At 39.1% G+C, this 26363-nt stretch overlaps 1 protein-coding gene across 4 annotated transcripts in view; it reads left to right on the top strand.

Moving 5' to 3' along the window:
• Nucleotides 1–26363, top strand: part of ARID5B (AT-rich interaction domain 5B) — a 189883-nt gene that overhangs the window by 19357 nt on the left and 144163 nt on the right. For 3 of the 4 annotated variants that reach the window (XM_021072755.1, XM_021072758.1, XM_021072756.1), the window contains one exon: nt 14133–14358. In XM_021072755.1, coding sequence (XP_020928414.1) covers nt 14133–14358 — 226 coding nt within the window. The other variant, XM_021072757.1, reaches the window with a different exon arrangement.

A 26363-nucleotide genomic window follows, 5' to 3' on the forward strand; every position in this document is an offset into this window, starting at 1 on the left:
TGTGGGATGTCAGTTCCCAAGCCAGGGACTAAACCCAGGCCTGCAGTGGTGAAAGTGCCGAATCCTAACCATGAGACCACCAGGGAACTCATTTGGGCACCATCTTAAAGGCTGCCCATTACAATCAGAAGTGGAACCAATTATTACAAAGCTAGTCTGATGATGGTTGAAAGGTAGTCTTCTAAGCATGTCCTGCTTTTTTCCCTTTTTCCTTTCATTATGTATTCTCCTTGAGTGGTTCCTTCCAAACACCTCCCCACTCTTCTGGGCATTTAATTATAGATGATGTACATAGTCATCTATAGCAGATTGCTTTAATCTTTTAAAGATTTGTTAGTCTTCAAGCATGTCAACAAGTTACATTGGGTCATTCTTAAACCTAGTATCTGGATCAGTGAATCTGGGAGTTTTGCTGGAAAGGGCATTTCGTCTGGTTTGACGATTATCTGCAGAGAGTGGGGAAAGAGGACCCTATTGCTGATATAATTAAACGGGCTCCTAAGTACATAAGACCATGGGTATGTTTGATGCACAGTGGTTGAAGGAGGGGCATTAAATCAGGTGGACATATGTCCATGTAAAGACCTGAACATCTAAATGAAAGGCATCATTGGCTCATTTGTGTTTCTCATGAGTGTATCAATAGGAGACATGGGTCTCCTAGCCACCCTTCAACTTTGTGCATATGTCAGGGGGCAGCTGGCCTTCCATCTTTTAAATTCTCTAGATATCAGCTGTTTCATGGGAAAACTCATCTATTTCTCTTTTAGGGAAGCTGCAACTTCGTTTCTAATTAAGTGCTCAAAACATACTTCTGTAGGCATTAAATGTTTGATGAAAAGGTGGCATTAAGCAGATTCTGGCCCATTTTTAATCATGGACATTGATGTATGGGGGTAGCTTCCATGCTAAGTCTGCTGGAAAGTTAGAGAAAAGGAGTCTGGATTCAAATTTAGGAGCATACATCAGCTCTAAGATGTATGTATGTTGTGTGTTTTTTCCTTTTTTTTTTTTTTTTAAACCCTTGAATTTTTCTTTGTACAATGTCCCTCCTGGTGCCTTTGTATCCCCAGTTCCCTCCAAGGGCAGTGCCTTGTGTTCTTCCCCCACCTCCCTTTCCTCTCAACCTCACTAGGACCTCCTCTTCTTTAGGGTGTCAACAGAGACCTTTCTTGACCATCTGACTGGACATCATCCCTAGTTCTACCCTTGTCTCCCATTACTGACTCTTATAATTCTTTTGTCTCAGATTTTATTCTGGCTCCCCACATCCCCAACACACACACCCAATTGTAGGCTCCAGGAAGGTAGGGCTTCTTCTCTATTTTAATTCCTGACTGTCATCCCAATGCCTGATGTATAGTCAGTTCCCAGTAAATATGTGCTGAATGAATGAAATCACTTAGAACAGTTTCTCTTTCTGTAAGTCACACTTAGGTGAGGTCCATGTCCTCTGTCTCCCACCCCCACCAGACCGCAGTTCTTTCCCAGTCCCCAGCTGTTCCTAGAGAAATGTGGGCTAGATGCTCAGGACATTGAGAATGAAAGAATGATTGGATCCTCTGGCAAAGGAGAGGGAGAAAAGTACCCTTTATTCCCCAGGCAAGGAACAGGAGACCCTGGGCAGTGTGTGTTTCTGAAGGGCAGCACCAGTGTCTTACTCATCCTTATCTCTCCATGGCTGATACCCCATGGAGATGGCTGACTCAGCCCAGTGCCTGGCACAAAGCAAATTAATTGGTTAGATTGAGCTGAGTTGGGGGAGAGCTCAGACATAATCCCATGAAGTTCAGTTTGTGAATGCTCAGCTTGTGGTGGCTCCTTCTGGGTTCTCTTTTACAACTGTTTTGTCAGAATGCCCAACAGCATTCTTTCACTCACTATGCATTCATTCGTTAAGCTACCCCTTGGAGTATGTAGGAGATCAGAGGCATGGAAGGCAAGTTACAGCCCTGCCTTCAGACAGCTTACCTTGAGGAAAACTTGGGCTTTCCTCTCTGGTTTACACAACCCCCTCTGAGGTACCAGAAGAGTTGTATTGCTCAGGTCTGTCCCCTGTGTTGGGCTCCACACCACAGTCTTTGAATAGGAGTAGAAAGGTCACCAGCTGTGGTTGCAAATTGGCTCTTATGTTAATCCTGGCTTATTCAGAAACACTCAATATTTTTCCAAACCGAGTATAGAGCTTTTGATTGAAGCCTGAATCATTTACTGTGGCAGAGCATATCACCAGCATGGGAAAAACTAGAACTTGAAAATACAAAGCCCCTTTAAGTAATCCAATATAGGATAATTACATTATTAAATAAAGCTGTGGGTCTCAAATTATTCCACTGCCATTGTACATGTGAGGATAATAATGTGAACTGTGCTAAGTGAACAGAGCACAAAAAAATGTTTTAACAAGAGGGAGCATGTCTAAATCATATGTTTATGGTTAAATAAAGTCTACACAAAACAGGAAGATTTCTTTGGTTCCTACATTTAAAGTGTTCTAAATAGGCATAAGGCTCTTGATTCTCTGTGAAGACTGCTCTTCTCGTTAGTGACAGCCCCATATCAAGATTCTATGCCAGTTCACCAATAACCTTGAATAAATCAGACGGCTCCCACTGTGATTTCGTATATCACCAGGAGCAAAGAATTTTCTTCTTCCTTTTAGGGTCTTTGTGGAACATGGGCCCTGCTGAACTTTGTACCTGGGCAGGGTGTCTGTAAAACTAGGTGGGAAAAAAAGGTCAGGAAATGTAAAAGTAACGGTTTGAAGCCACTCAGCATATTAGAACATCTGGGTTGGGTAGTGGTTGAGTGTGGGTTTTATTGTTATTATTTTTGCTTTTAGAGAATATTCTTATAGGTAACTCATCCGAGCTTTAATATTAGAATTGGACTCATTTATTTTCTTTTGCTTAGGTTTTTAAAAACTTTTCTTATTTTTATTTTTTGATTTTACTGAAATATAGTTGATTTACAATGTTGTATTACAATGTTTCAGGTGTACAGCAAAGTGAATCCGTTATACATATAGATATATCCATTTTTTCTTTCCATATAGGTTTTTACAAACTATTGAGTAAATTTCCCTGTGCTATACAGTAGGTCCTTGTTAATTACCTATGTATACAGTAGTGTAGATATATTATTCTCATCCTCCTAATTCTTCCCTCCCCCCTTTTGCTTACGTTTTAATGGCCAGAGCTAAGTATATGGGTGACAAGCTAGTTTTTATTATGGCAACTTGAAAGTAGTTAAAAAAATAGACTGTAGCATTAATACCCTGTTAATTTGGCTAAAGGAAGGGTAGCCTAGCTCAAACCATTGACTTAAGGTATCTTGGTACCTATCAAATGTTTTTTAGAGAGGACGCTGGGACATATTTTCTTTTTATTTTTTATTGAAGTATAGTTGATTTATAGTATTGTGTTAGTTTCTAATGTACAGCAGAGTGATTAAGTTTTATATATATATATATATATTCTTTTTCCTATTCTTTTCCATTATGCTTTATTACAAGATACAGAGTAATAATTCCCTGTGCGACTGTGCTATATAATCAGACCTTGTTATTTATCTATTTTGTATATAGTAGTTTGTGCCTACTGATGGGATGTATTTTCTTGCTTTCTGTGTAATTTTTGTTTTTATCTCTGGAAGGAAAATAGATGTCTGCCTGGTAAATCCAAAAGGGAAGATATGGAACTGGGAATTACTGAGAGAATGTTCCTGCAACTCTCTTTAGGGATGGCCTTCTGGTCCAGGGAACAGGCTGTAGCTTCACGGGTTTTAGATTAGCATGTATTAAAAATGTATTGAGGAACATAAAATATTTAGGGTTTGTGAATGACTTGTTTGATACTCAAATGCCTTTAGCTCTGCCATGAAGGATGGTCACATTACATTGGACAGATCGTGCCTCAGAGCCGTCTTCTGTTTGCTTACCCCCTCTAAGCGTTGTGCTGGGAAGAATTTCCAAAATTCACTGAGCCACAAGCATCACCCACAGGTCTGGTGAAGGGAAAGGAAAAGGTTGGAAAAGAAGGGGGACTGGCTTAGAGAACTGGAACCCCATACCCCAGTGGGCCCCCATGGCAGATCCATTTCATCATGTTGAGGGAGTCAAATTAAACCTTCTCGGACTTAAGAGGGTATCTTCATCACTAAGACAACAGAAAATTCTTCACATTCTTAACGACTCAGGCGCGGCCATTTCTGTGGTCTGACTTTGGGGACAGGAACAACAGACAGATGATAAAAGTAAAATCCCTTTTGTTGCAAATAGCTTTAAACCCCACCTTTCCCAGGAAAGGCTCAGTCATCCCAGGATAGGAGGATGTTGGAGCAGGACTACTCTAAAGACTTCAGAGACCAATTTCCCAGGGAGAGAACAGGGCTACCAAGCTGGTTTCTGGTTCCACTTCATTTTCCTCATCTCTAAAAGGGGCCCAAGAACACCCACCTCAGAGAGTTCCCATAGGACTGAGATAGGATAATAGCTGTTAAAGTCATAGCTTAGCATCTGGGTAAAGTAAAGCATCTTTGAGTTTTCTACCACTGTATCCTTGAGGCTGGAAGAGAAAACCTTAGAAGCCCAGACGTTCCTAATTGCCTCCTGGCTCAGTGTGCCTTGGAGGTACCCAGCAGGGCTATTTATGTCCCCAGATAAACATTAGGAAGAGTTGGGAACATACACAGTTCCTCACAGGGGGCAACTGAAGACCTCTCGCCTTCGTTCCCTCCTTTTCAGTTTAAGTGATGTTATGTGATAATGGTCCTTGTCGTTACTTCTTGAATGTCTGTGTTGACAGTTGTGCTAGAACTACTTCAGCAGCCTAACTACTGTGCCAGGTGGGTTCTTAGATCATTTCCCCCCACCTTTTTTTAGATGAGACCCTGGTGAGATAATGTCATGTCCCAAGATGAACATTGACATTAAACCGAGTAGAGCTGCACTTGAACCTGGGGCCATCAGACCCAGAAGCCAGTGCTTTCTCAGCTATCTCCTAGTTTCTCCCAGGATAGAACATCCAGTTGTGGGTACCATTAAAATAAGCATTTGTTGGATGCTTTGGGCCCCACCCAAGCCATGGCTCTTTGGGAAGCACAAGAGAAGGAGAAGTTCAACAAACATCCTTGTCATTAAAAAGTTTTGGCAATTAAGGTGTTTATTGTAGGAGACAGAAGTATGCAATTCAGCATCAATATTAATGCCTGACAAAGATTTAAATTTCATCACAGGGATGCCAGTTGGATCCCTGACCTCACTCAGTGGATAAAGGATTGGTTGTTGGGGCAAGCTGGGGTATAGGTCCCAAATGCAGCTGGAATCTGGTGTCACCTTGGCTGTGGCATAGGCCCCAGCTGCAGCTTCAATTCAACCCCTAACCTAGGAACTTCCATATGTTGTAGGTGCAGCTGTAAAAAGAAAAAAATTTAAATAAAATAAATAAATTTCATCACAGTTAATAAACAGAGTTATTCCCAGTTCAGGGATGACTTAGAGTTGATATCATTTCAATTTGCCAAGGAAGGGCATTTAAAAACAACCACTACCATCCGTTGCCATCCTCACTTTAGAGGAAAAAAGAACGTTACAACACGAGATGGCAGGAGGAGTGATGAAGTCCTAAATAGGAGTGTGCAGGGAGCTTCTCCAGCCCAATGCTGCTCCCTCTCCCCTCGGCTCTCTGCCCTGGGGGCTCACCTGTGTGGCTCCATTAACAGAGCTCTTGGGTCCTGTGGCTTCCGGTGAGGTTCCCCGTAGAAGGTCGCTGCCAGAAAAGGGAGGGAGGGAAGGAAGTGAAGGCAGGTGTTTATTCCATCTCCTTTCCTCTGAGGTTCCCCCAGGCTGTTGATGTCCCTCTAAGGATGAGTCACAGCCACTGGTAGCAGGGTCTGCTCTGATCCTGATAACCATCCCCTCCGGATTTGACCATCTGACCCAGGAGTGGTGATGGCTGAGCTGCTGTAAGCCCAGGTTCCTGCTCACTCTTTCTTTCCTCTGTTTTTTCTATCCCTCTCTCTCCCAGAGTTCTTTTATATCCCAATAACATCTTTGTCCTTAGGCCCTTTGCAAAAAACCTCTTTGGATTATCATTACCAACTAGTCCATCTATTTCCTGTTGGGAAGGGTCCAAGAATACCTAGAAATCTAGCATATTTAGCTTCATGGACTACTTACTGTGTCATCTTCATTTTTCTCATTTCACCACTTCACCTTGTTGACCCATTGTCTTTGGCTGGACTTTCATGGACCTCTAGTTGGCAACCACGTAAAAGGCCTGAAGAGGGGAGCCTTTTACTCACGCCATAGGCATCCTGTTAGCAGAGCACACTACTGTATAACAGGGAGAATAAGGGGCAGATGGATGGGTGCCTTGAAGTGCAGGTGTCTGAGGGAGGCTTGAAAGCAAGGGTGTGACAGTGCAGCCAGGCCCAGTGGGGGCACTTTCTTCTCCTGGCCTGAGTCCATGGGTGCCCATCATTGGCATACACGCTTGATCAAAATGGTTAAGCACAAGCAGATGTGGCTGCTGCTGGGCTTTCTACAAATTGACACTGAGGAGTTTGTCTTCATTTTTAGTTTCTATCTTGATGAACAGTTCCCACTTTTGTGGCACCAATTAGACTGTTAGGTTGGTTTTGCAATTTCTTTGGCTAACATCACCTATGGATGTGTTTTGTGTTCCCAACACATTACATTTCAGTTGCGACAAAGAACATTTAAAAAATTCTAGGATGTTGGGGGAAGATTAAGACAAACGGGCCATATTTTGCTGTTTTTATTCTACCCCCTCCCTACCAGCCTCTCCGATACTACACTTAGGTGTTAATGTCCTTGGGACATTACTCAGCAGTGGTCTGTTATTGGGCACCTCATGGTGTTATAGGGAAAGTTCCATGCATGTTCTCTCCTGAGGAATGGCATATCAAAAGAAAAGAGAGGTTTAGCTGTAGGTAACAGAGGTCCAAACTCAAAGCTGCTTAAATAATTTGGAAATTCAAAATCTCTCTTATGTCACAGTCTACAGGTAGATGGTTGAGGGTTAATATGGTGGCTCTGCTCCGTGAAGTCATCTAGAGACCTAGCTTCTTCTATTTCTTTTTCTCCTGTGAGATTTGCCTTCATTCATATGGTCCAAAGGCGTACCCATCCCCCTGGAGGGCCTAACCTGGAAGTTGCACACATCACTGATAATTACATCCCATTGGTCCAAACTTGGTTCCATGGCCGCATCTGGCTATAAGGGAAGCAGGGAACTGGTGTGTTTATTCTGTGCTCAGCAAATTAGCAGTTGGTCATTAAAGAGAGAAGGGAGAATAGATATGGCCAAAAAGTTAGCCGTAGTTGGGGAGTATTCAATTATTATGGGGTCAACTAAGTTCTTATACATAAGCCACATGGGCAATGGAATTTCACTCAACTTGAGTTGACTCTTGAGACCACTAAATTGACAAGAGTGGAGTGGAGCCTGGATAAATGTTTGGAACCAAACTATAGAATGTAGTCATGGGCATAGAGGTTAACATTGGAATCCCAATCAAGAAGGATTTCTTCAAGGAGTGATATGCAGAGAAGTAAGACAGCATCTAAGGATGTTTCCCATATTTTTCCCCATAGGGAAACAGAATGAGGAAGAAGAGAAATTGAACAAAGCAAAGAAATGTAGAGGTGGTAGATGGTGGATAGATGTTCTTCATTGGTGCATTGAGTATCTGCATATCTTATGAGCAGAGCCACTGACCCCTTTGTTCCAACTATCTTTTCAAGGATGTTTATATAGCAAACAGCCTTGGAAGTTGGAGCTAGTGTCTTCCTCCAGAACAAAGGGTAGGCATACTTACTGATCAGTATTAAGAGATTTAGGTTCCCATGCTCGATGTCCTTCTCCTGAAATATACGCTGATCTATGTAAGGTATCACCTAGCCCTCTTTTATCTCTGTTTGGGAATTGGGTATCAAAAAGCCAACACAAATGCTGATAGTTTGACTCCAGCTGTTACTGTGAACTATAAATCGTCCTTTGTCTCTGACCGGAAAGAAGTCTTATATCCTCTACAAGCATCATGAAACTGTGGCAGGTGAACCTGTAAGTATGAAAGTAGAGTAAAATCTCAGACTCATCACAATTCTTAACAAGAGAGAGTTTCAAGTCAAGGTAGAGTTGATCATTAAATTGTCACTAAGATGTTAAGGAAAATTAAGGATAAGAATGGCCTTGGTTTAGTGATATACTATAGTGGTTTTTAAAGTTTTTGGACTTAAGCCCCATTTTGTTCAAATTGTTGAGGACTACAAAGAAGCTTATGTTTGTGTGAGTTACATCTATTGATAGTTACAATATTAGAAATTAAAACTTATTTTTTGCCTTTTATGGCCACATGTGTGGCATGTGTAAGTTCCCAGGCTAGGGGTCAAATCGGAGTTGCTGCTGCTGGTCTACACCACAGCCACAGCAACACAGGTTCTGAGCTGTGTCTGTGACCTACACCACAACTCATGGCAATGCCAGATCCTTAACCCACTGAGCAGGACCCAGGATTGAACCTGCATCCTCATGGATACTAGTCAGATTTGTTAACATTGAGCCACAACAGGAACTCCTAAAATAATTTTAACTGTTTATTTGACATTTACATGCATAAAAACCAATGTCAAGCTGACACACATTATACAAAATTAAGTCAAAATATATTATACTTGTAAAGGTAAAACTATATAATTTTTAGAAGAAAACATAGGAGAAATTCTTCATGACCAGGGATTAGGCAAAGAGTTTATAGACACAATAGTAAAGATAAAATCCATAAAAGGAAAAAAAAAAACTGACCCATTGGACTTGATCAAAGTATAAAACTTTTGCTCTGTGAAACACATTGTTAAAAGAATGAAAAGTACAAGTTACAGGAGAAAATATTTTCAAACCACACATCTGATGAAATACTTCTATCAAGAAGGTATAAGAACTCTCAAAACTCAACAATAAGAAAACAACCCAGTATTCAAAACAGGCAAAAGATACTTCACCAGAAAGGATATACGGATGGCAAATTAGCACCTGAAAAGATGTTCAACATCATTAGCCATTAGGGAAATGAAAATTCAAAACATGACGAGAAACCACTACATACATATTAAAAATGGCAATAATAAATTAATTAGCAGTGACAGTATGAAGTCCTGGTGAGGACAGGACAACTGGAACTCTCATACACTGCTGGTGGGAATGCAAAATGGCACAGCCACTTTGGAAAACAGTTGGGCTGTTTCTGCAAAATTAAATAGATACTTGCTATATGACTCAACAATCCCTCTCCTAGGTATTTACTCTAGAGAACTGAAAATGTGTGTTCACACGAAAACATGTACATGCATAGTTGTAGCAGCTCTTATTTGTAATCGCTGCAATTGGAAACAACCCCGTGTCCGTCACCAGGATACTGCTTGGCAGTAAAAATGAAGAAGCTATTGATAGGTGCAGCAACATGGATGGTTCTCAAAGGCAGTACACTCAGTGAAAGCAGCAGTCTTAAAAGATTTCATACTGTGTGATTTAATTTATATGACGTTTTGCAAAAGAGAAACCTATACCAAGAACAGATCGGTAGTTGCCATGTGTTAAAACTCAGAACTGTACATTAGAAAAGGAAATTTTACTCTAAGTTAATTTTAAAAATAAAATGGTACTATAAACTCATTATGTAGATGTAGCACATTTTTATGAAAATTAACCATATTTTCAAAAACAAAAAATTAGTAGAAACAGTGGCATTGTTTTACATTTTTGCAAATTTTTTTTTTTTTGGTCTATTTTAAATTTCAAATTTCCTTACTGCCTAGCTTAATAGAGACAGCTGTATTCTCATATCTGCTTCTGTGTTCACTCTTTTGCCATACCATATGTCATATGGTCTCTGGAAAACCCCACTATACACTCGAAAGAGAATAAGAGTGAAAAAAGCCAATAATATCTTAGTATTATTATGATTATTGTTTTTACTCTCTGGACCACCTGAAGTAGTCTTGGGGATTCCCCCAGGGTTCCAGGACCACACTTTGAGAACCACTGATCCATGTATAATATACTGTCCCAAATTTCATTTTTATAGTATCATGACCTTTTTTTTTTTTTTGTCCATACCCAAGTCTCTTTTATTTTGTTCAAACTCACCCATTTTTTAAACTAAAATTTATTTAAAGAGGAAACTTGATCGCATATACATGGGAAACCAGTACCAATTTCCTATAAATGGAAAAATTACCACAAAAATAAACAATAAGTAACTTAAATGTTCACTTGCAGTTCTCTTGTGGTACAGAGGGTTAAGGATCTGGTGTTGTCACTGCAGTGGCTTGGGTCACTTCTGTGGTGTGGGTTCCATCCCTGGCCCAGGAACTTCCATATGCTATGGGTGCAGCCAAAAAGTTTACCAATGAGCTACGTAAACTCCTCTGCTTGACACCCTTTGGAAAGCACTAATTCAGAGAAGCAATGAAGATGATCTCTAAATCGGACATCCCACTTCATTTATGTTAATACATTTAATCCTCTTGATTACTGTCAGAGTTTGATAGTAGTATTAACCTTTAAAAAAATGAGTTGTTTTTTTTTTAAATGGAAGCATGGGGGAGTTGAAGTTTCCCAGGGTTCCACAGGGAGTAAATGGCAGAGCTGGGATTTGAACCCGGCCAGTCTGGCTTCAGAGTCCATGATGAATGCTATGGGCAAATAGGAAACCTGGATTTTTATGCAAGTTCTACAGAAGTTGGCACTGGAATATGTCACTGATCAAACCTTATTGTCCTCATCATTAAAATGAGAAAGGTGGGAGTTCCCGTCGTGGCACAGTGATTAACGAATCCGACTGGAAACCATGAGGTTGCGGGTTCGGTCCCTGCCCGCAGGAGCGGCCCAAGAAATAGCAAAAAGACCAAAAAAAAAAAAAAAAAAAAAAAAAAGTGGAAGAAATGAGGATAGGCAAGTTTAAATGCTGGGTGTTGTCTAAGGGTCTGGGCAGGGGAGAGAAAAGTGGACTGAGTGTAAGCCAATAGGGACTGGTGAGATCATGGCAAACTAGAGATCTCACATCTTATCTAAAGAAAGCAACCACTGCTCAGTTTCAACTTTTTATGTTTTGAGGGTTGTCGTTGTTGTTTGTATTTTTGCCAGATAGCTTTTTATTTTACTTTGTCAAAGAAAGAAGTCTGGATACTTTGTGTAAAATTTCCCAATTTTTTGAACACTTGCAGAGGCTAGCAATACACGTGGGCTGGCTGACATATGACTTCTTGACCAGATGATCTCCTCTGACTTAGAGGATTCCATGATTGTGTAAGCTAATTATACGGTGGTAGAAACAAAACCAAATTATGATACTAGGCAGTTTAAAACAATGATGAAAAGGGGTATGGACTTAGAAAATGTCTCAACGCAGCCTACGTAAATATTGATTAGGCTTTGGGTTAATTGAAAAGCTAAGGTACGTTAGGAGAATAACACTGTGTTTCTTTGTGTTCCTTTTGTGTTGTATTAGAGTAAATCAGCAATATTTATCCAGCACTAATTCTCAGTTTGCAGAGAGCTAATGTAATCATGAGATGAGCTTATTGAAATTCTTTTCTTAGACATAGAGACTTGCCCAAGAATGGTAAGTATTAAAACTTTAGTCAGCACTTGCTCAAAATAGTAAATATGAACATGTGATTTATGCCATTGTGTGTACAAAGTAATATTTCCTGAGACACTTTCTATATATATGTTGGCTACTTTGGGTTTTTTTTTTTTTTTGGTTTTTTGGATTTTTTTTTTTTTTGGTTGGTTTGTTTTTTCCCCCTCCTCCCCTGCTTATCAGATTTCCTTCCAAATCCTGGCATTTGACAATGTTGCAGGGCCAGTTTCTCTGAATCCACAGTAAAACGTACCGGTGGTTTCATAATTAATCCAGACTCAGGTTTATGACTTATACATGTTTATTTGAATTCCTGTATCTGTTTTTATGGATTGCGTATATATACAGAAGGTTGGTTTCAGAGAGGAGAAAGGAGAGAGGACTAAATCTATAGACTGGATCTTGAAATATGGGTTTATTCATCAGTGAGATCATAAGGATTGTATTTTCTCTTGGTTAATAAACTATTTGTTTGGCGGGTGTTGGAAGCCAGCCAGAGCTAGTCATGCCATTTCTTGGAAAAGATCTGAAGCAACTGGTAATTGAAATGATAATCATTTGATCATAGTGAGAGCTATTTGAAAATAACACTCATCTCCAAACTTGTCTCATCCAGGGGAGCCATATTTGGTAAAATTGTTGCCAAATTTCGTCTTTGCTAATGTTGAGACTTACAGACCCTGATACTTAATTCTTTCCCATTATATTCTAAACTTGATTTCTGGTGGGCCCTGTACAGAAGCTGTTCCCATATGCTTTGAAACAAAACCCAGCCTGAATTTTTATTCTGACATTTCATAATCACCATGTAATAGCTATAAAATGCATGACAACTACAGATCTTTTATTTCAAGAGGATGGTGTAGTGAAGCTGAGTGAAATCATCCATTGAAATGGTACTTTGTAACATGCCCCATTGTTTATAAAGTATTGAAATATTTTTTTCTTGAGCAGAGGATAAAAACAGTTTCCACTTTGTCTCCCATTCAATGGAAGTTCTTATTTAATCATGATAAGAGAAAGGATTCCATTACAAAAGTTTTACTTTTCATTTTTGATAGCATATTTGTTATTTTGCTGCTGCCTAACAAACTTTCTTCTCAGAGGCAGCCTGGAACTGGATGAGGAAAAGTGAAAATTTAGATCCAACCCAAAAACATTTTTAAAAAAACCCCAAATCTAGGGCTTCTTATTGTGTAAAGCTTATCTTTAAAACCCCCTTTTTTGTTTGTTTGCTTTGGAGTGGTGTATACTCTGTGTGTGTGTGTGTGTGTGTGTGTGTGTGTGTGTGTGTGTGTGTGTGTGTAGGTGGGAGAGAAGGAGGAAAGAGTCATGTTTAACAGCAAAATTAGCCAGAATCACTTGTGAATTCCTTTTGTTTAATAGCTGAGACATCTTCCTGTTGTTGTTTGTCAAAAATATTTCTAAGTTTTTGTAAGCCTAGGGGTTTTCACAGCTAAGCTTTCTTTAGAAATGTGAAGTAAAAGAAATGAAAGAAGTCAGTTCAAGTTGAATGTCAAATGCTTCAAATAATTTCACTTAAAACCCAGTGAGATGATCTTCTTAAGCCCTTTCCAAAGAATCTTGGGGGTAAGAGAGGCCCTCATTTGCGCCATGTCTGGATATCTATTAAAGATCTTGCTGAATTAATTCTGAGTCAGAAAAGTTGGTTGTTTCCTGGAAGCAATTATAGATGCTTAAAATTCAAATTTATGATCCATAAAAGAAACTTAAGTTTCAACGACTTTTCTTAAATTCAAAGCCTTTCTCCTCACTCGCCCTCTCGCCTCTTACCCCATATGTATTAAAAGAAAAAAATCAGTTCATTTCTCAACTTACAAAGTTTTTAAGAAACATGAGAATGTGTAAGTTTCTTTCAGTGGGAAGCACATAACATTTATGAAGTATTTCTTTTGGGATTACATCACAGTTTTATTTAATTTTAGGACAAAAGTTAAATTCAATATTTGTGTATAAGCCAAGGGAAAATGTACCATAAACATAGGAATTTTGGGGTGAGTCAGAGTTCCAAGAATCCCAGATTTACTTAGACCAATTTATATAAAGACAGGCTAACCATTAGTCATCTAGTTCCCACTTTTTTTCCTTTTGTAATTAATTGCACCTAAAAATGAGCTTTCACCCAAAGGGGTCAGACAGAGTAAGCTTTGGCACCTAGTATTAAAAATGGCTACTAGAATTACTGCCCAATTTTTGGACACTTTCTAATCACCTAACGAATATATCCTATGAACTATTCCTCAACTAGACAACAACCAGGGAGAAAACTATTGAAATGAAATGAGTTCCTGAAGGTTCTCTGTCACTGAAAAACACATTATCGTTTGCATCAGGTTTAGCTCCTCAAAGGGTATTTCAGAGGGGCTTGGTTGAAAATGTATCTGTGTCGTTGACTTCAGAACCACAAATAATGTTTCTTGTTCTTCCCCAACTGCCTCTTGTAGGATGAAGTCATTGCTGTTTCGGAAAAGGTGATTGTGAAGCTTGAAGACCTGGTCAAGTGGGTGCATTCTGATTTCTCCAAGTGGAGATGTGGCCTCCAGGCAGAGTCAGTGAAAACAGAGTCCTTGGGAAGGAATGGGCAGAAGGAAGCCCTGCTGAAGTACCGGCAGTCAACCCTAAACAGTGGACTCAACTTCAAAGACGTTCTCAAGGAAAAGGCTGACCTTGGTAATTATCATGAGTACTTCTGAATTTGCTGTGTGGGTGTATACAGTAACCTACTTCTTGTAGGTTTTTCTGGAAACTCTAACATTATATATATTATATCATTTATTTTACAAAATATTATTCTATATAATTCATTTTATTTTTATTATTTATATATACATACATATATACATATATGTATGTGTATGTATTATGGGTGTATACATATATGTGTATGTGTGTGTGTGTGTGTGTGTGTGTATAATTTGTTTAACCTCAAAGGAACCTGGGAAGATGGACAGATGACTGGGTGTGCAAAGGTGGATATTACCTGTTGGGTCACAGGACCTTCTATGTGTGGGCCCTGTGCTGGAAACTGGGTGAGAGAACACATGGCCATCAGCAGCTTCAGTTGCTGTCAAGGCATAAGACTTTTTTAATTGAGGCACCTAAAATTGAATTCATAGAGAGTTTAAATATTTGTTCTAAGTGGATAATATGACATGTGTTAACACCGTGTCGGAATTTCACGTTTCATGTCACATTGGGAGGAAAGCAAAGTGAGGAAGAGAGATGAGTTAATTAGTGTGGAACAGGAGAGCAGGTCAAAGCAGGGGAACCAAGGGCAAGCAGCTCATGGCAGAGGTTCCCCGAGTTCCAGCATTTAGTGGTCACTTTCAACTATATGTTGTTTTCTTTCCTTCCTTGCCCTCTTCCGCTCTAGGTTTAGGATGTGGCATAGTTATTCTGTGGAGTGTTTGAATCCTGACTCTGTAGCTTGTTGAGCTGTGTCGCCTTGGGCAAGTAAATTAAGCTTCAAGCCTCAGTTTCCCCATCTGAAAAATCTGGAAACTTTTTAGGGTCTCTGGGAGATGAAAGATACAGAGGGTCTGGCACAGTGATTGGTGTATAAATATTGGTGAATGGAGAAGGGATCCATAATTAATTTGATTGCTTTTTCTTAACACACTCTTCTCCAATGACTTTTTTGTGTTCTTTCCTAATTTTTTTCCCCATTTGTGTCTCCTCGTGGCCTTCACTGACTACTTTCCTAGCATTGCTCAAGACCAAAGTTGTTGACCTCTGATTTAGACGAGTTATTTCCTCTTTAGGCAAAGAGGAACTTCACTTTTAACATATTAAGGCATCTTTTTCTTTCATTCTAGCACAATGGTGATTTTCATAGCCCTATTTTATGCCGAATGTGAGAACTTCCTGTTTTTTTCAACCTAGATTTTAACTACTACAACAAACCTACACTATTTTAATTGGCATAAAGAGACTGGATAACACCTGTAACTGACTTGTCTTTCATGTGATTCAGGTTTGTGATGAGCTGTGCTGTGTTTTGGGAATAGCATTAATATTTTCTTGGAGTCTGAGCTTAATAATCAGCAGTTTCTTGGCACCTTTTGGTAGATGTCAGACGGTAATATTTTGGACATAGTGGCCTGATTGTCATGTGCACATTTAGAGAAAATTATTAATCTAGTGATTTTCATTTTAAAACCAAAGAATTTTTTGGACTTATCTTCCTATTTGGCTGTTACACCCCCAATTTTGTGAATAAACAATGACTAGCCTTCTGACATATGGTCATGCTGAATAATATAGCTGTTGTGTTACTTGCCTTATATATGATCTAAGTTGTATTGCTATTGTCTTATGTTTTCCTTAACATAAAACCTTTCTTTTGTTTGTTTGATTTTTTTTTTGTTATGAAATATACTGTTACTAATAAAAAACTAAACAGGAAACCCACAGGGGACAAAAGGATGTGTAGATGGTTAAGCTTGATGTCACTCATATAAACAAGATTATTTATAGCAGAGTTGTTTTGTGTTTAACATTGATAGTTTATTAATGAATGAAAAGAAACCCAATTTCTTAATTTTATCAAAAGATTTAGAGGTTTTGGAGTTCCCATTGTGGTGCAGCAGAAACAAATCCAACTAGTAACCCTGAGGTTGCGGGTTCGATCCCTGGCCTTGCTCAGTGGGTTAAGGATCTGGCAGTGCTGTGAGCTGTGGTGTAGTTTGCAGACAGAGCTCGGACCCAGCGTTGCTGTGGCTGTGGTGTAGGCCAGCAACTATAGCTCCCATTTGACCCCTAGCCTGGAAATTCCATATGCTGTGGGTGTGGCCCTAAAAAAAGCAAAAAAAAAAAAAAAAAAAAAAAAAAAATTAGAGATTTTGATCTTGCTGAATTCTAAAAATGTTCATTATCTAACTTTTCAGTGATTGATTCCAGAAGCAATTTGTTTATACTGAATATTCAAAGTACTTGGTGGTTTTTAAACCTAGTTGTTCATTAGACTGACTTATATTTTTAAAATAATTCTGATTGCTGAGTCCAGATTCTTCATTAGAAGGATTGAGGCAAGGCCAAGGAATGTGTACTGATAACTAGGTGATTCTGATTTTTTTTTTTTTTTTTTTTTTTGGTCTTATTTGGGAGACAGCTCTGCTATTAGTTTAATGCAGAGGAAGGGAAAATAAGCAACAGGGGATTTGACTGACTGGGAAGCTCTCTGGCGAACAAGAAACACCATGTATTTTTTCCTTTCTTTCTTTTTTTAATGTAATATACACCTTTAAGGATAGAATTTGGGACCTTGAAATTCTACTCAGTTGGTATGAACTGTGGGGAATTTGAGACAAATAGCTTTTGTAATTGGAATGCACACTGTGTTGTAATAATGTGGAAAGAGAAACAAAAACTTGCCTTAATGTTATGCGTTTCCAGTATCTGCTTGATCTAAGGTTTACAGATCTACATTGTGATACTTTATGTTGGGGAGATAGGGGTGCCATTTGCTGTATGCGTTCCTGTCCCAGCAACTTTCTCTTCAACCCCTTCCTTTCTCTGTCTGCAACATCAAAATATTTGTTGTCTGTACTTTTCTTTCTACACAGTGGTTTTGTTATCTCCCTTTCTCTTGGCCACACTGAAACCACTTCCAATACCACATTGCTAATGGAAGTTCACACACTTATTAGGTTTTTCCTTCTGTAGAACCCTTCCAACTCCTCATTGTTCTTACCAAAGAAAGAAGATGAACTCCGAGATTACCTGAGCCTCCCCCCACCCCCCGCCCCCTGGCTCCTTTTTTTCCTAGTGGAAGAAAGCAAAGGATGGAAAGATCTCACCTTTTGGGAATAAAGTAAAACTCCAATATGTTATTTTTTTTTAACTGAATGATTTCATCATGTTTTAAAACATCAATAATAACAAAATCATTAGGTTGACTCTGAAAGATGGGATTTTACCATATAGAAGTGCATGAAAGAACTCCTCTTGCTCAATGTTTAGGTAGAATAAGTTCCCTTTAATCCTAGTTTGTGTCACTTCCTGTCTCTCTCTGAAGAGTAAAGAAAACAAGCATGTTCTCACAAATGTGGGTCTGCCAACAAATTAATACTCCACAAAGAGAAACTCTGCCCCAAATGGCAGTTTCCAATAACTGCTCTGATTCAAATCACAACTCTTTCATTTTTTTTATCCCTTTTCAAGGATATTTGCAGATGTCATGTTTGCTTTTTAAAAAATCTATAGTGTTTTAAGAACTTAAATGGTGACTGAAACTACAGATCTGGATAGTGGAGAAACTAATAATCTTTAAAAACACTTCTGAGGTGTGTGAGAATCCATTCGTCCCCTTCTCTCCTCTTTGTTCTTTTCAAAGAAAGAAAGTTCAGTAGGAAACCAATTCAGATTGGAACTTGACTCAGTGAGATGTTTTACCTTTTTTTTTTTTTTTCAGATAGTTTCATACTGAAGTTTATAGAAGAGAAAGAAAGAAACAATAACTATTTTAAAATGGAAGGGTTAAGGAATGTATTATTCATAAGCATAACGAACACAGGAACCTGTTTTTCCAGAAGAATCAGGTTGATTAAATCATTCACTACACAAGCCTCTAGTTATTTATTTTTGTCTTTAGAATTACAGTACTTAGCTTTTGTAATAAAGTGGACTCGATACCCATATTTGGTATGGCAGTTGGAACTAGTCAGATGAAGAATTATTTCATTTTACAAAATTTTTAGCAACGAAGGAATATAAACACTATCAGTTAAACATAGCAAACTTGCATTTTTTATTCCTTGGGCTATAGTTTGAAAAAAAATCAAATTATTTTATGTAACACTGCTTCTTACAGAGTTCCTTTAAGTGAAGTATGAAAGCTGCAGTGTAAGCTTTATTGGCCTATAAATATGTCGTTATAGTTGGACTACATTTATATGCTTTGGATTGTTGTTTAAGCCAAGAAAATATGTCTCTACAGGTTGACTTTTTATTGAAACCCTTTGAGGCATACAACAGAATGTATTTTAGGCCAAGGTTATTAAAACAGCATTTTCATTTTTTTGCAGCAGACGCACTGTCAATTATGCCGCCACAAACTGTGGATGGGCAGTATTAATGGTTTCATCTCCAAATGTGTCTCTAGAAAAAGACAGACAAGATAGAGGCATCTGAGCTGAAACCAAGAAAAGAGACCAAGAAGTGTGGGTGTGGGTATGGCTGAGTTTAATGATGGGGCTTCCCTCAGTTCAATTTCTGTTTCTAAAGTCCCATCAAATTGAGAAAGAGTGGCTTCGCCTGTCCCTTCTGTTGCTGGGACTTTCACTGTACTTTGGGGAATAAACAGCATGGCAGTGTCGACAGAGCAGTGGATGGGAGGTCAGAAGAAGCTCGGCTCTACTTGGCCTGTAGATCTGCCTCTCACTGGAGAAGTCACTGTATGTTTATACCTTCAGGTTCCTCATGTGTGAAATGGGTAATAACTTGCTCTATCTCACTGGGTTTTTGAGACAATGGACTAAGAAAAAAATTAACATCTATGGAAGCCATTTGTGATACTGAAGTCTCAGATGGGATGGTATTATCAGAAGGAGGTTCTATGTCCTAGGAAGCTAGGCAGTGCAATATTAGATAATTTGGCCTTAGGAACTTCCCTAATCACATGTTATAGTAATTTGGGGCAGAGGTTACTTTCATTACTATCTGCCTCAGTAGAAGACTATTATTAAAATCCTTCAGGTTCTTATATATATATATATATATATGTGTGTGCATATATATATTTTATATATAGACATGTATATGGAGAGAGAATATAAATATTTGAGATATTTTTAGAGAGAGATATATATTTATATTTTATATTATGTAACATTTCTCCTCTTGAAAATTCTGTCACAATAAACTGGGCCACAAGTAGCCAGTAGTATAAATGACTTTTTCTAGTACTTTCAGTTAGAAATTGAGTGTACTCATTGTTTGAACATTCTAAAGGTCTTGTATTTCAAATGGTTGTTTCAGATTACTTCTGAGTTTGATATGTCAGGCTGCTTCCTGGAATGTGGGAACAGGAAGGATTCTTGCTTTGTGTTGAAGAAGAGAGTATAAATGTCTCTAATAAGAAGCATGCTCAGGTGCTGACAGTTTGTCAGAATAAGTATTTTTCACCCGAGACACCTAATGAACATCTTAGGATTGAAGACACGCTTCTTACTAAGACAATCCTTTCCTTCTTCCCTTCCTTCCTGGATATAAATTTTGTATGTATGTTTAACAGTCTTGTGGGTGTGTTTGTTGTTTATATTTTAACTTCCATGGCCAAGCTACCTATACTATTTTTTACCTTAGGATAGAAACTTTTCAATTTCTTGGATAATAGATTGTTGAATTATTCTATCCATGGAAGTCAAGAGGAATCTCTTCAGAAGGGCCTCTTCACTGAAACAAATCTGGCTTTTGTAGTATCCATGAGTTCAAAACAGAAACCAATTATATTTGAGGCTTATCAAAAATTTGTAAAGATAATTTTCAAAGGATTTTCTCACAAGGTCCCCTGACAGTCTTATTGTGTGAACCATGCATTCTTCAAAAAAAAATCTAATTCTAGCACAGAACTCTGGAGAAGCCTACTGTCCAAGGGCCCACATGGCTTCTTCTTCAAGAGGCGGCTTCATTTCATTGTAAAGCAATAGGCCAAGGAACCTTTGTCAGGAGCAAGTTAACACTTCCAAGAGTCTGTATCCTAGACCTTCAAAGCTTTGAAACAACTTAGTGACAAGCTTTTTTCTAAGAACCTGGGAACACATCGGGGAGGTTACTACCTTTCATTTCACTGTTAAAATTCAGCTTGGCTGTATAATCAGAGTTGAGCATTGTCCTTGAATAATAGTAGAATGAGCATGTGAAAAGTGTCTTGAATAAATAACAATCATACATGTTGTCTTCACTCGGCCATCACAGCTTTACCTGCTGGAAGGGAGAGCTGTTAAATCTAACCATGTGTGAGCCAGTCAATTGATGTTGCTGTTGAGATATTCATATTGCCCTTACTCGTTAAGCCCCCTTACAAGTTAAGACCCTTCTATTTGGAATTTCTAGTGACTCCCAGATCTTTGAGTGTGTCCTAGAGTGATGAATGCTTTTTAGAATGCCAGATTCATATCTTTTGATAGTGGACTGAGGGTGGAGAGTCAACTGAATAAACTGAAGACAATGGTATAGAATTTAAGACTTTACCTTTAGAGTTGGAGATATTGGGACAGAACTAGGGGGAGAAGAGTGAAATTGGAACTTGCTTGCTATTTTTAGGATTCAGGTTACCAGTACTGCCTCTTAGATATAATGTAGAAACAATGGAAGTAACTTGTACTTTTTTGGAGCTCTTCACAGAACTGCCGGGCTGGGCATTGGTATAGTTGGTATTTCCTCTCCCCTTTCCTTGAAATAGTCCTTAATCCTCTCTTTATTTGGCTAACCAATCCCAATTTTTTTAGTTTTTCACTAGGATGTGGTTTCAAGATCCCTCCCCATCCTGGTCACTCCCCTCAGGAAACACTTTGGTTGTTATTTTACACCTGCTCATTACCCATTTATGTTGTAAGGACTCACCTTTGCTAAGAACCTAGAGCTTGGCTGGAAGTGGCTTCCAGTGGAAGGGAGCCATGTAAGGGAGCCACAGCACATCCCGTGGCAACCTCCAGGTAAGACACAACACAGCCAAGACCGTTAGAATTTCTTCCCTAATGCTGGATGACTTTTCTACTCCTCAGGGCAAAAAGGAGGGAAAAGGTGATTCCACCACTATACCCCCTGAAACTCAGTTACCTCTTTAAAAAAAAAAAAAAAGTAGTGTTAAATGTAGACTCTTATCTAATGAACATCATTGTCAACTGGCAGGAGCTATTGTGGCTCACTGTCTTGGTTTTGCCTTTCAAGCTTCTGTAGTTCCTAGAGTTGTTTATTGTAGTATTTAGGGTAGGACTTGCTCAAATCGGTTTTTTGCCTCAGTAAAGATCCACAGTTAGATACCACTTGGTGTCCAGCTTTGTTTAAGCCCTTCTAGTCAAATAAGATAAAGACCAAGGAATCTTCCCTAAATTATCATTTGTGTTGGTTTAGTTCACTAGTATCCTCCTGGACTTCTAGCTCTTCTTGCTTTTTTTTTTTTTCTTCCATTTTCTGTTTTCTGGTGTTTTGTCTTGATCAGGTACTCCATCGCCATGTCTGTGATAAAAAGACCATGATGCAGAAGGCAGCCAACCCATACTTTTGTTTCAGGCTTTGTTAATGAGAAATGTTCGTGTCACACTGAAAGATGGGTGGTGGTCACCATCTGATGGGAAGGTTACCAAAGATGCAAGAAATTCAGTTGTGGTTTGAGTCCCTTGCTATATATATATGTCACCTTTCGTTTCTGGTTATGTACCTGGAGTCTCTGGGAAAAATCTTTCAGGCAGCCATGGCTTCTTGAAAGCTTGTAAATTTCTGGTACTATAGTTAGATTGGCACACTTGGAATGATACTTCTGTTTGCATTTGGTGATAGGAGCCTATCGTGAAGGGGAACAAACCCTATTGGTCCACATGGTCTGTTAAATATCCTTGAAAAGTGCAGCATTGACTCAGGGCCTCAAATGTGCTTTAAAAATGAAGTTTGGTTCAGTAGTTCCCATTCCAGTCAGAGTGGAAAATGCTTTTCTCCTTTTATTGTAAATCTAAAATATTTTTGTTTGTTCTTCATCTCTCTTTAGCCACTGCACAATTACTGGCTGTAGGTCATGATTAAAGCTGTTATCACGATAGCATCACCTTGGAACCCAAAAGCACATATGCCCAACATGTGCATTGATGTGGCTTTTCCAGAGGGTTTTGTGAGCAGGTATTTGATTTGGGCATTTCAGCTTAATTCTCTTGAGAATTGGTGCTGAGCCTTCCAAACAGCTCATTGGTCTTTTAGAGTACTTTTAAGTGTGAGGTTTTATTGCAAAACAGTAATTTTCCTAAATGTCAAAGATCCACTCTTCTCCTCTCCTCTAACATTATGTGTTTAAGTCTGTAGTTTGTACAGGTCATTGCCGAGGAAAGCTGAGGTTTGGACTTTTACCTCATTTTAATAAATATATTTATTTAAGACAGATTGGAATAATAGTGGGTTTTCAGATGCTTTACAAAGTTCTTCATGCACAGTAGGGGCTGAGCAAACAGTGCTGTCGATTTGGGGTTTTCCTGGTTGCCTTGCCCTACGTGTTTTCAGCTAGCTTGCTGGGATGCAGTGGCCTTGCTCTATTCTTCCTAAAATCCCAGAGACGTGCCTGGCCTCGAACTCTCTTCCTTTGGGCCTCTTTATTTGGTTTTTAATTTTTGAATCATTGCTAACATATTATACTTCTGACCCTTTTAAAATATTGGCTTTTGGCCTGTAGCCCCTATTTCTTCAATGAACTCATGCTTACTGGATGAAACACAAATGTTGTAGGCAAGCATCCAGTGAATTGTTTAGTCCCAGCTTCCAGTTTATTATTATTATTATTATTTAAGAACTTTAATTGTTATTTTTCTTTCTTTCTTTTCTTTTTTGGCCGCCCTGCGGCATAGGATGTTCCCGGGGTAGGATCAGATCCAAGCTGCAGTTGCGGCTTACACCGCAACTGTGGCAGCTTGGCAGCTTTAACCCACTGTGCCGGGCTGAGGATCGAACCTGAGCCCTGGTGCTGCAGCGATGCAGCCAATCCCATTGTGCCACAGAGGGAACGCCTTTCTGGTGTTGCTTTTCTTATTGCCAGTTTTATCCATGTTCGTTTTAGAAAATGCAGGCAATACAAACAAAACACAGGAAAATATATTGCTTATTTTCCTCCCGCCCAGAAGTGACTGCTGTTAGCATTTTTAACATCAATATTCCAATACATGTGAATGTGTATATAGGTATGAATTCATATGCATACTCTTTTTCGCTGTAAAAATAAAATCTGTCCCCCCGCCATTTAAGTGCGTCCAAGTGTATTATGACGGGGCCTCCATATGGGAAAGTCTTCTGTGGTTTCTTTTCGCCTACATAATGTTTCATTAGAGAGGTGTTTCTATTTGGACATTCTAGTTGCTTCTGTTTTCCCACAGACTCTGTGAAGTTCTTGTAACTCTGCACACATCCATGACTATTTCATCATATATCGGTAAAGGCAGAATTGCCAGCTCAAAGGGCACGCAGAATGTTGAGACCCGACCGCCTGTCTCTCAACCTTATCTCCTATCTCTTATGTAAACCTTTCGCTTTAGCCTAACTTGTCTAACTGCTTGGTCTTTTCTCTCTTTAAGCACACGCATCTACTCCCCTGCCCCTCAACCCCCCAGTAAGGTCCGTATGGCTCTTGTCTTTACTCATTCTTGGAATGCCCCCCGCCAGGACTCTTACCTGTAGGAATTCTCTCTTCTTGTAGATTGAGTTTAAGCCCCTGGAGCTCTTGTTTGGCATCCAGCTCAAAGGATTTTCCCTGGTTATGGAGCTCTTATCACACATCATATCTCCCCCACCTCATTGAGCACCTTACTCTATAACTAGCAATATAATGCAGTATCTTTTTTTTTTATGTATTTGTCTTATCTCCCCAGTAACAGTCTTAACTCTCTCCTGTAGGCATTCTAACTTCAAAGCCGTATCTAGTAGCTTAAGTAAACATGCAACTTTTATGATCAGCCTCCTCTGAAATCTCTGGAGGGCTGTGCCTCTGAGTAGCTGGGACACCTCTGTGGATTCAATGGTTGACCCGCATTCTCTTCCAGCACTTCCTAGGGTACCTTCTAGAGAAGGGGTGCTCTCACTGGGACCAGGCAGGAGAAGCAACATAAAGTCAGCCTTCTATATCCGAGGGCTCCACATCCGTGGATTCAACCAACCTTGGATTGAAAAATCAGAAAAGAAAAGAAACAAAATTCCAGAAAGTTCCAAAAAGCAAAACTTGAATTTGCCACATTCTGGCAACTATTGACTTAGCCTTTACATTGTGTTCAGTATTGCACGTAGAGATGATCTAAAGTACAGTTGACCCTTAAGCCATGTGGGCGTTAGGGCACCAACCCTCTGTGTAGTTGAAAATCTACGTATGACTTAGAGTCTGTGGTTTCTCTGTTTTCCCAGTTCCTCACGTCCCCGGATCCAGCCAACCTTGGATCATGTAGTACTGTAATATTTACTATATTTAATATTTATAATTCCTATATAAGTGGACCCATGCAGTTCTGACCCATGTTGTTCCAGGATCCACGGTATATGGGAGGATGTGTGTAGGTTTTTGCAGACACTACCTGATTTTACATAAGGGACTGGAGCATTCCTGGATTTTGGTATCCTGAGAATGGGGGGTCCTGGAACTAACCCCCCGTGGATACTGAGGGACGACTGTACTTGCAGTATTTGTTTTCTAACTATTTGGGGCTTAATTTGTAGTCAGCTGTCTAAAGACTCATTCTGGGAAACTTCCTTAAAGAGCTTTTGAAGGTGCTCAAAGCCAGTTTGCAGTTTGCTAACCTAGGGATTTGGGGTGGTGGTGTAGGCATTTGTTGTGTGTGGACATTTTACATATTAATACTGGCACTTATTAATTCTTCTTTTCCTCAAGGGAACCTTCTTCATGTTGCAGGATTATAGCAGTGACAGAAATGTGCAGGGAAGTAAACATTTCCAGACTGCACTTGCTCTGCCTTACTTTTTTATTATCAGCTTGTTTGTAATCTGTCTCTTTTTTTAGGTGACAGGTTATTAAGGAGATGGTTTTAGCAAGACATCTACTACTTCTTATTCTAGGCAACTGGACTGTTTTAATCCTCACCTCCCTTAAAATGGTTACTTGCTAATCATGATGGAAGATATTCCCCACCTTCTTCCAACCACTCATTCTACTTCTTTGGTTCACAAAGAAAGTATTCTATTAGGCTCTACAAAAACAATGCTTCGTGCCCAGCCTATTCACTCAATAAGAAATAAAACATTGTTTTCATAGCAGTGCTGATAATAAGGCAGATTTCAAAGCATGATGAAACGTATACTTTTCGAGCAGAGAAAAACCTATAGTTACCTGGCTAATTACCCATCACGTGATGGCTGTGTGTAAATATAGGCTTTCACATGTGCAGCTTCTGTGTGGGTTTCTTTCTTTTTTTTTTTTTTTTAATTGAGAATGCTCATTTACTTCCCATTGTTTTGTATTAATGTTTTCAATCAAAGATTTAGAAGAATGAGCAAACACAGAAGCCACCATTTTAGGGTGGCTTCTTTTTGACCCCTGTACTAATAAACTTTTGTGGCATGGACTTTAAAAATTAGATCTGAATTCAAACTCTTGCTCCGCAAGCTGGATGACCTTAAAATTTTTAATTCCGCTTTGATTGTTTATCTGCAAAGGAGAGTTAATACCTGTCTCAGGGGACTGGGGAAGATTAGATTAGATCACCTATGGGGGAACATTGAGTCAAGACCATTAGTTTTATTTCCTCTTTCCTTTAGAAAAGTAAACTTTACAAAATGCTATTTTCTTCCCCCTAGAAAGTAAAGTGGATAATTGCAGCCTAAATATAGTAACATGAACCAACATACATTGACTTCTACTCATATTTCATTAATCAAAAAAGTGATTAATTCCATGGTCATGTCTTATTTCACAGAGGTGAGGATATATAATCTTGGAAGGAGAGGGAAATTGGATGTTGGGTGAACATTTGTAATAC

The sequence above is a fragment of the Sus scrofa genome, chromosome 14 (genome assembly GCF_000003025.6).
Source record: "Sus scrofa isolate TJ Tabasco breed Duroc chromosome 14, Sscrofa11.1, whole genome shotgun sequence".
NCBI classification, from domain to species: domain Eukaryota; kingdom Metazoa; phylum Chordata; class Mammalia; order Artiodactyla; family Suidae; genus Sus; species Sus scrofa.